This window comes from Gasterosteus aculeatus, chromosome 4, assembly GCF_964276395.1.
Source record: "Gasterosteus aculeatus chromosome 4, fGasAcu3.hap1.1, whole genome shotgun sequence".
NCBI lineage: Eukaryota > Metazoa > Chordata > Actinopteri > Perciformes > Gasterosteidae > Gasterosteus > Gasterosteus aculeatus.
In genome coordinates this window covers 12382354-12393188 of record NC_135691.1, presented here as the reverse complement: position 1 = coordinate 12393188, position 10835 = coordinate 12382354, and the positions used below count along the sequence as shown (strand labels likewise).

At 41.0% G+C, this 10835-nt stretch overlaps 2 protein-coding genes across 2 annotated transcripts; one reads left to right on the top strand and one right to left on the bottom strand.

The window, feature by feature from the left end:
- Positions 1–2284: 2284 nt before the first annotated feature.
- Positions 2285–7219, bottom strand: LOC120818361 (uncharacterized). The gene is made up of 11 exons (XM_040175387.2): positions 7076–7219; positions 6109–6291; positions 4509–6023; positions 4308–4400; positions 4106–4210; positions 3873–3982; positions 3603–3794; positions 3326–3488; positions 3058–3223; positions 2832–2926; positions 2285–2747 (listed from the first exon to the last, which is right to left on the bottom strand). The coding sequence occupies exons 2-11, from the start codon at positions 6266–6268 to the stop codon at positions 2662–2664; spliced, it is 2685 nt and encodes an 894-aa protein (XP_040031321.1). The 5' UTR covers positions 6269–6291; positions 7076–7219; the 3' UTR covers positions 2285–2661.
- A 56-nt stretch (positions 7220–7275) lies between these two features.
- Positions 7276–10621, top strand: irg1l (immunoresponsive gene 1, like). The gene is made up of 6 exons (XM_040175390.2): positions 7276–7432; positions 7821–7875; positions 8002–8189; positions 8541–8633; positions 8929–9134; positions 9361–10621. Exons 1-6 carry the CDS (start codon positions 7415–7417, stop codon positions 10286–10288), a joined length of 1488 nt encoding a protein of 495 aa, XP_040031324.2. The 5' UTR covers positions 7276–7414; the 3' UTR covers positions 10289–10621.
- Positions 10622–10835: the final 214 nt, after the last annotated feature.

Genomic DNA, 10835 nt, shown 5'->3' with positions numbered 1-10835 from the left:
GAGTCCTGCCTTCCATCCCCCGCCTGACACTTCCCTGACAGAAACAAAGTAGAACAAGGGATGAAAACAAGCCAGAAACCAAACCTGTTCCAGGAAGTGTCTGAAAATGTTACTTCCTGGACCAAATATGTCAATGAATAGAAATCTCGGCCAAATTAAAATGACATCATTCACAAACAATCCATCAAAACAGCTGAGAAGATGAGTCACAATGACTGTCACCTTTCTTTAAGGATTGCAACACTCAACAAAATAAAAAATGCTATGAGCACTATACCACACATGAATGAAATTACTGTATATGTACCTCATACATGATCTGTATTATATGACTATATATATATCATTTAAAACACAAATCTTTTATTACCATATAAATAGAAATCTATACCTTCTGCTTGCAACACTTATAGTAATGAGACATTTTGTACACTCAAGTCAGTCTACCATTTCAACGGCTTGTTTGGTATTTTAAATATAGCATAAAGTTTGATTGTTTGTCTGTTGTTTGATGTGATGTAGTTATGCTCATTGGAATTTAATTCTATTTTGTATTATAAACCAACAATTAAATGTTGAGATTTTATAGATAAAAGCAAAGAATAAATCTGCTCAAATGCAAGAATGGACATGAACTGTTCAAATTACATTTTAATATATTTCTCTCCTATTTGTATTATATTCTATTTACAACACACGTAGTAATTGTAATCTTGTGGGGTGACATTCCAGTCTCTATGTTAACTGTGCTTTTCATTGTCATTGAAGAATGGTCATAGTGTCTGGCCGGTTTTAGCACAGTTTCGGCCCGGTTTAGGACAGGGTTAGTCAAGTTTGTCTTTCAGACTCTTCACATTAGGATACTTTCATACTGTTAAATTCTGTCGTTGACATATTAAACAAGTCTTTCAATCTCCATTTAAAAAATACGTTTATCTTAAAAACCCACTCCGTAGATCACCCACTTTTACACAAGAAAATATGAATGGAGAAAGCAATCAGGAGAAACGTCTTTAATTTCTCCAACAGTTAAAAACAAAGAATAACTTTCGTTTTTTTCACTTGGTGACTCTCATTCTTGAAACAACCATTTTGTGTTTAGTTAATTGTCCTGGTGTAGTGAATGTGACTGCATAATTCACCTTTGTTCTTGTTTTGTTGTACACGTAATTGCGACTTTTCTGGGATCGCGGCCCCTTTAAACGTTTTGTTATTTATGACGTAGAGATCCTTGCTTGTGAGGTTACAGGGCTGCGCTATCTTGTGGGTTTGTTGTGGTAAAAATAAACGAGACACACGCTGCTGTGCCGGTTTTAGCACAGTTTCGGGCTGGGCAGGTTTCGGGCCGGTTTAGGACAGGTGTAGATAAAAAATGTTTATCTTAAAAACCCACTCCATAGATCACCCACTTTTACACAAGAAAATATGAATGGAGAAAGTAATCAGGAGAAACGTCTTTCATTTCTCCAACTGCTAAAAACAAAGAATAACTTTGGTTTTTATCACTTGGTGACTCTCTCCTTCTTGAAACAACCATTTTGTGTTTAGTTAATGGTCCTGGTTTGTTTCCACATTAGACAACATTGCAAAATGTCCTTCCACTAAAGTGCTCACCTTAACTACTGAGCTCACTGACAGCACACCACACTATTAGTTTAAGTTGCTTTTTGGTCTACTTGGCTGTGTGCGCCCTGTTTGAGTTAGAAGTATAACGCTTAACGAGCACTGAACTTAAAACAACATGCCCACCATTTCTAACTTATCTTTCTGTAGTTTTATAAAGCCTTACATTATTTGTCTTTTAACTGTGTTTTTATTTCAATACAGACATAACATTCAGATGATGAGACCAAAAACGTCACAAAAGGGACACAATAAATGCATGTCTACTCTGAACTCATTTAAACCAGACAAGTTGGCAGTTAAGCAGACTACAGCTAACGGAGACCAGTCAAATAACTGTTTGATTATTTGAGAATTTAACCATCTTCACACTTTTCTTCTTATACAATTTGTCCTTCTTGAGTTCTAATTTGTGGGTGAAACATTTGCGCTTTATTACAAATAATGCAAAATGTTTCTTTGGACCTGGTGATGGGGCAGATAGCAATTGCAAGTGATGTCGAATTAATGGAGCCATCAGTTCACCATATGTTCTCACTGCTTGTTACGTCCCAGGTTCTACTCCACCTGGGGGCCTTAGTAGCATCTTGTTTACCCCATCTCACTTTAAAATGATCAGCTATTGAGTCAGAAATCCTAAATGAATCAATTGAAAATCATATTTTTGATGATTTGATATTTATATTCATATTTTGGCACACAAACTTTATACATTAGTCAAATTCCTTGTTTGAACAGTGAGCTGAAAAACAGGGTTTGTTGTCGGCTGCTCTCTTAAATGATACAACTTACAGACTTTATTTTCACTATGTTGTGGTACATCAGCAGAGGTTCTTTGTGTATCAAGTGTCAATCAACAGCATTGCAAGCAACAAACGGTTATTTCATTTCATTTGCCAAGATATCTACACTTATGCACCTCCACAATCAGCAATACATACACATTCACTTAGTTTCACACACTCTAAAGCGTTGCTGTTCTTGTATAGAACATGTAACGAAGATGCTCTCTGAGGAGTGAAATGAGGCACTGAATAATCACGCCATGGTGCTTTTCACTCTTTCGAATATCTGTCTGACTTTTACGGCAGGTACACAGCCTTCTCTCACAATGGTGATGGTCCCTGTGGAAACAGTGGAATAAGCTTCAGTTAGAAAGTGCCAGCGAAAACACAAAAAAGAAAGAATGTACTAGGAATGTATCTGACCTTCATCAATCTTCAGGCAGTTGACCACGGTGGAAGCAACAACTTCATTAGAGTCTCCATCACACAGAACCCCTTGAATCTTGTGCCCCAGTCGACTGTTTGGAAAAACAGATGTGTGACTCAATGTGCATGTAGTTTATTTGCAAAATGCCACACATTTGTCACAGCTACACTGAGATTAATCTGCAGTAAAGATGAAAGGTTAGTTCTGTGAGGAGACACTGACTTGATGACCATGGTGTGGTGAGTGCTGTCTGGCTCTCCGCTGGGGTTCGCCGAAGTAATAGCAAGGGGCCCCGTGATGTCACACAGGTGGCACGTCACAGTGTGGTCAGGGACACGGATCATGATGCTGTCCCTCGTGCCAACACGATCATAAGCTGGTCCCACTCCTACTCAAAATGAGTTGAAAAGGTAAGGGGAAATGGCGGTGATTTGAACGTAAAGTTGGTTGAAACTATTATTCATACAGCCATAAAACAGAAAAGCTTTACCTAGTCTGAGTAGCCAGTCTCCTTTGCTGACAATGCAGCTGATGCCTCCTGGATAAACATTTCTCATAAACTCCCACAGCAAAGGGCTAAAGGGAGGCTTGGCTGTCACCAGCTGCTCCACATTAGCGATGCAAATGCAGATGGGCTTCTCGGCTGGTCGGTCCTGTGTAAGGTCACAGTGCACAGGTTGAGGAATTTTACATCAAAGTCAAAATGTTGAATCAGTGTCATACTTTGTTTCTAAATGACATCAAAATGGCACCTATGTCCCTCTTACCTTAATATTATAGATTTTCTCTATAGCTTGAGGGTTCTTGCAGGAGGCAGCCAGGGCATACACAGTGTCCGTAGGAATACCACACACTCCGCCTGCCTCCAGAATGCCAGCGATTTTCAGGAGACCACTGGTGAGTCGTGAATAGTGAACAGGGCAGGGTAGTTCTGCAGCAGACTCCTCCTTCGCTTCCTCCTGAGTGAGTGACATTTGGGGGTAAATAATAGAATATGATAGCCCAAGAGGAAGGCAAAAGGTTTCTTGATTGGTTACCTTTATTAGGGAAGGGCCCATAGGTAGCACCCTCTGAGAGAAGATGCAGTTCACCAGTGATGCCAGAGCTCCATATATACAAATTGCCGAGAGTAGTGCAAGCATGGCAACTGCAAAGACAATGACAATAACCATATGGATTTTCTAGTTTTCCAGATAATATTCTAATTTCAGCCTATCCGTTTATTTAAAAGTCTAAACCAAAATAGGACTGAGGCTTCAGCTACACATACTTTCTAGCCCAAGTGGCAGTCGCTGCAGAGTGGACAGCAGTAAACACACCAGAACAACCTCCATGACGGTTGTTAGCAACAGCAAGACCAGGTTCCTGTAGGCAGCTGACAGACATGATGGAAGAAAGAAATCAAACATAAAAACAATAATTAATAATAATTCATTAGAACTCTTTTAAACAACGAATCTTGTTGATCTTACCAATCAGCATGAGGAAAGCATTAATGACCAGAAGAGCAATGGCTCCTGCTGTAAAAGCATAAGCCGCATGTCTGGAAAACTGAAGCAGGTTACCTGGAATAGAAACATGTGGGATCAGAATTGTTTGTGATTTATTGACAATAGGTTTCCATTTAATTAACATTAATCATAATTGATATTTACATGTTGGTATTGACATACCTGCAAACCTAAACCAGGTCCAGGTTGCCCATACTGCTACATAGATGGATGCGATGACCGACCCGAACCGACCAGTTCCTGTAACTTGCAGACGGCTGACGTAGGCCTGGATGATGCCTCCAGAAATTAAGACCCAAGGTACAGTCAGATGAAGGAAGGTGGGGTTTGTGCTGGCTGAACTTATAGTGAGCGCTGAGAAGGCTGCAACTCCATTTAAAAGGTAGAATAGAGCGTCTGAGGCCTGGTCCATTCGGGGAAGAGACTCATGGTCTCCCTTTCCGGCCCTGCAGCAGTTCAAAGCCTTCTTCAACTGGTCAGAAGAGATGGGCTGTGGTCCTGCAGGGATCAGAGACTTCTCTGCTATGCTGTTTATAAGACGGGCAAAAGTACCATACAGGGAGACTGCTGTGAACAGGGAGCATGCTATACCAAAGAAGATGTAGTATCCCTTGAGAGGAATCTGAGGGATTGTGGAGACTGTGAGCAGGACAAACAGCATGTTGTGGATGAGCTCCAGGACATCTGTGTTAAGGCCTGCCACACACAGCACCACGCCTGCCATCACAAAGAACCAATCTCCCACCATCATTGCCCTTCCCGAGATTACAATAGTGTCCTCCAAAACCAGAGCAGATACCACAAACTCATCCCAAGCCTTGATCAGCCAATATGTTGCATGAAGACCAAACTTAGTTGTGTGGTAGCAGTCTTGGCGCAGATGGGCATAATAGCTGGAGAACAGCTGGGCAACTGTGATGATTGAGATCCATGCGGCTCCTAAACCAAAGGATTTCATGTACCCAAAGCTGTAGAAAGCAAAGATGAAGGGGGCAACTGTGTCACAGAAGAAACCCAAGGCCATGGGCTCTGCATATTTTGTGTTTTTCTTCTTCTCTTGGCCAACGTTCTGGGCCTTTCCTGAGTTTCCGGTCCCTAGGAGGAGAACATTAAAGAGGGGGGTACCGAAGCCTTTGAGGGCTAGACGTTGAGTCAGGCCTTTGATGAGCAGTGCAGCTGAACCGTAGATGGCGAAAATCAAAATGAGCAACTCCAGAACCCCAGAGACCACGAGAGCCCAGGAACTTGATACCATACCCACTGCTTCAAAAACTAATGTGGCAGTAATGGCTCCGAAAACAAAAGGCATGATATAGTTTACTGTGGCAGAGCAAAACGCAAGGATAAAGGACAAAAGAATGAAGGGGACCAGACCAGCAATGGCTGATTCTTTTAAGGACATGCATAAATGACAAACTGGAATCTCACTGGTGGCGTTAACAGATATGTTACTGAACATGTTAGTTGACAGCGACAAATTGCTCATCATCTGTTGTGGCATAGACGTTGTTATAGGAGTTACAGTTAAGGCCCCAAAGAAGATTCGGGTGGCACCAAAACTGCTCCAAAGAGCAGCATACCCAATGAAGGCAGTGGCACTCAGATGGTCGTACTTTCTAAAGGAAAGCAATCCGGCCACCATTTGGCATAAACCACCAATGAGGATGAGATGAACACCTATGAAAAAACAAGTAATAGACAATATTAAGACGTTTTCTTACTTTTTATTGTATGAGTACCGCATAGTTTCTAAAGCTTTTACCTGCAAGTATATTCTCCACCCCGACTGGTGCAATACCAGTGTGTGCTGTACTGAAGTTTTGTAGAAGCACGAGGAATGCACTGATCCCATTAGATAACATTCCCAAGACTCCTGGTTCGCCATAGAAACTGGCTGGAAATCCGTCTGGAGTTGTCATCATGTCTCTATTGAAAAGCTGTTCGACTGAAATCATAAAACAAATCCATGAATGTATTAGTATTTCCCATATAACAATAGTAATTAGTGTACTTACCATAATTAGCAAGTATATCTATCATGCAGTATCAAATGCAGAGATCATCCAAACACTAATTAAGAATAATGTCTTATGATTGGTTGATTTATTGATACTATTTATTTTGAATTTAGAATCATCGTCCTTAGTAAAATATTATTATTATATTTACGGTCTGAATATTAAATCTAGCACATTTAATGCCTTCTTTTGTTAGAACATTGTGGAAATTTAAGATGAAAAATAAGGCTTTACTAAATGTATTATAACTTTAAGGAAAATAAATATAATGTAAAGACACATTGTTGAATACTAAAAACTCAAACAGCAAAGTTTGTCTCATCTCCCTATAACATTGACAGAAACCTGACTCTTGATCTGTAAGTTAAATAAGTTAAACACAGTGAGAAAAGCAACACACAGTGGAGTAGCTGCATTCAACTTCCCTGTGCAGATAACTGGAAAGCAGCCTATGTCCGCGTAACTAAGCATTTCATTGATAATTAACAGATTAAAAGATTTTTTGACATCAACCCAAAATACAGGTTATGTTTTTTATTATGTCCGTTATATTACATGTGCATACATAACCCTAACCCTAACTAACAATAAACATTTTGACCATGTGAACAGCGTTATAATATCAATGATTATTAGTTTAATTTTTATAACATGGACATGAAATCATTATTTTGTGAAATGATAAATACAGCAAATTAAATGAAGTCTTACCTGGTGAGGACACTCTGGCAGATGAACTCGAGTTGTTCTTACCGGTGAAGGCACTTTGGCATTAAAAGGCTCTCCTTGCCCATAGGAGGAGTTCATCAAAATTCCACAAAACCACCTGTGACCTCCGAGGTGACGTCACTTTCCCTCACCACAGGTTGTGTGACGGAAAGTCCTGCCTTACTTGTCCCTCCCAGATTAGTTTCGATAGCCTCCGTGATACTGACTTTATATGCTGGTAACTTCTCATTCTGAAAAGCATCAGCATCTTTGCTACAACCAGTTGTCTGCAAACCTGCCGAATCCAACATTTAAAAAAAGGAACAACGACTGACTGAAGCCATGATCTCCACATTACAGGTAATAACAAATGTATAGATATTATATTACGAAAGGGATCTATATAATTGTACATTTTTTTCAGGGTTGAGTAAGTTAAAAGCATTGCCGGTTTTGTTAAAAACGTTTAACATCCAGTACAGGATTTAATACAAAGCTATAAAATCTCTATGTAGCTGGTACTGTTAGGAACATGGTACGGGAGGATTAAACAGGGCTCTTGTTAAATGGGGGATACATCCAGTATCATACCTGGTACAATAACTCTTATAATATTTTGGAATATGCTTCTGAATATTCATTATAGTGTCCACGAAAAGAGGCAGAAAAAAACTTCTAATGAATCTGAGATGTGAAAAAGGGACTTTCTTTTAACAGTGATACAAATATTGTGGTTGTTTTCCTGTAGAAAACCATAAGACCATTTTGGGCTGTCAGAGGACTGCATCGGTCTGCAGTGGAAGGTACAATCAACTTCATCCTCTTTCTGTTTCAATCAGAATTACAAACAACATTTTTAAACCTAGTCATGGTTACTTACGGCTAATCTTATCTTTGGTGACTACATTTCTCACAATTTCCCCCTGCAGACTTGAAGCGCCCTGCCCCGGAGGACACCGTCACAGCCAGCTATGGGAAGTTCATCAGTGAAGTAAAGCCCCAACACTTGTCCCCCGTCGTGCTCCACCGCAGCAAAAGGATGGTGCTGGACAGCATCGGAGTCGGTCTGATCGGGAGCACAACAGACGTGTTTGAGCTGGTGCTGCGGCACTGCCAGGTGAGTCAAAGGGGGAAGAACTAACTTTATGGTCTTTACTCAAGCATGATCCAAGCTGCTTGACCTTAGCACCCAGTTAAATAGACGTGTGGAAGAATGAATTACAAAAGAAAAATATTATCGTCGTTGAACCTTTTCTGTCTTTTATGAGACGGCAATACACATAACTTCAAAAGAAATTACTCAGCTTTTGACTGAAGAGTGATATGAAGTAACATTAATTATATATATATGTATATATAAATGAAAAAGATATTCATCATAACTTTAAGGAACATAAATATAATGTAAAGTGCAGATGTATATATATATATATGTACATGTAAAAGTATCCTTCTTTTTTCCCTCCAGCACATGTATGCCCCTGATCACATCAGCTCTGTATATGGCCGCGGGGGCACCAGACTCTCCCCGATACTTGCGGCTTTCGTCAATGGAGTGGCTGTGAGTATGAATATGTGGGACGGGTCCGTAAACATTCACAGAGCAAATTAATAAACCAATTAGGTGACAAAAAATACCAGGATGGGTCCAAATGGTCATATTCTCCCTCAATATTATTGAGTATTTGATTGGCCCAATCTGACAAGTGTGTTTATCTCTCTGCTCACTAAAGTCAAACAGTAGGCATTGACATGTGCCATTCATAAATAAAAACTCAAGTATTCACAACTAGCTTCATGAAGCATCGTGATCACGTTTACTATGATAAATAAAATGTATTTTTTGATCTGTGCAGACTCACTCCATGGACTTTGATGATACATGGCATCCTGCCACTCATCCCTCGGGAGCGGTCCTTCCTGCTGTGTTAGCTCTCAGTGACATGCTGCCTGCTAACAGTAAACCCAGTGGTCTGGATTTCCTGCTGGCATTCAATGTCGGCCTTGAGATCCAGGGCAGATTGATGAGATTCTCTAATGAGGCCCAGAACATCCCAAAGAGGTAAGCACCTCATGAAGTGAGTCAAAAAGGCTGGTTTACAAGGAGGCCAGTGCAGTGTAATGTGCAGCCCCTTAGTGGTGTCTGTGAGCCGTGAGAGGTATGTAATTATGTTCATCTCAAGGACACCATGGGCACTGTGGCAAGTGTAGCACAATAAGCCATGTTGAGGAGATCATAACTTAAGAGAAAGGTAACAGTATTTTCCTTTTGTCCTTCTCACCACCAGATTTCACCCTCCAACTGTGGTGGGGACCATGGGAAGTGCGGCGGCATGTGCTCGCCTCTTATCTTTGGATCACTCCCAGTGCGGTCATGCCTTGGCTATAGCTGCTTCTCTAGCAGGAGCCCCAATGGCCAATGCAGCCACTCAGTCCAAACCCCTTCACATCGGTAATGCCTCGCGCTTAGGGCTGGAGGCTGCTCTGTTGGCCTCCCAAGGCCTCGAAGCGAGTCCCTTGATCCTTGATGCCGTCGCAGGTGTGGCCGGCTTCAGCGCTTTTTATGAAGACTATGTGCCGCAGCCTATACCATCACCCGACGCTGATGGCCACATGTTTCTGCTAGAGGAGCAGGACATTGGCTTCAAGCGCTTCCCTGCACATCTGGGGATGCATTGGGTGGCAGATGCTGCGGCCTCGGTCCATAATCTTCTTGTGGGCGTTGACCATGGCACTGTTTCTCAAGCTAAAGTCCAAGAAATCCTGCTCAGAGTTCCCAAATCAAAGTACATCAACAGGCCATTCCCTGAGTCTGAGCATGAGGCCCGTCACTCGTTCCAATTCAATGCTTGCACCGCTCTCCTGGACGGGGAAGTGAATGTGCAGTCCTTCTCACCCGCTTCCATGAGACGCCCTGAGCTGCTCGCTCTGCTGAGCCGTGTTCACGTTGAACATCCCAAAGACAACCCAGCTAGTTTCAACAGCATGTATGGCGAAATCCAGGTGACACTGGTTGGGGGTGAGGTTCTGAGAGGACGCTGCGACACCTTCTACGGTCACTGGCGCAACCCGCTGAGCAATGAAAGCCTGAGGAAGAAGTTCAGAAACAACGCAGGGGCTGTGCTCCCCTCAGAGAAGGTGGAGGCGCTGATTGATGCAGTGGAGGAGATGGACAAACGGGAGGACTGCTGCGCCCTTCTCTCACATCTGCACTGAATCCTTACAGACAGCTACACAAATAGATCTTATATATGATGCAAATACTGAAACATCTCTTGGTGATAATGTTTCTTGTAATTAATCAGTTTATGGAGTGATTTATATTGTATATTTGTAAAGTGCAATCTAGTTACATTGCAAAAGACAATGAGAGAATATGTATTGATTAGATGAATTAATAATAATGTATGAATAAATACTGTATCCTATACTGTAGCTTTGGTGTTAAACGATTATAAAATATAAATAATCATGGTAATGCTCGATGGGTGGACTTGTAAATTCATGTAACTAAATACAAAAACAAATAAATATAAACAAAGAAAAAAAGATCCCTTTGAAATGTTAAGTTTGTTTTAAAATTGTACCAACACAAAAGAACTGTGTGGGTAATTAAATTGAAAGAAAATGAATGTGTGAGAAAATGTTTAATTCTAGCACAAGCGTCAGCTGTATGAGGAAATACAACAAACTGTACTTTTTTCTATATTCTAGTTAGTAATAAATACTTAATCACAAAGCAAGCTCAAGATACTTTTGATTT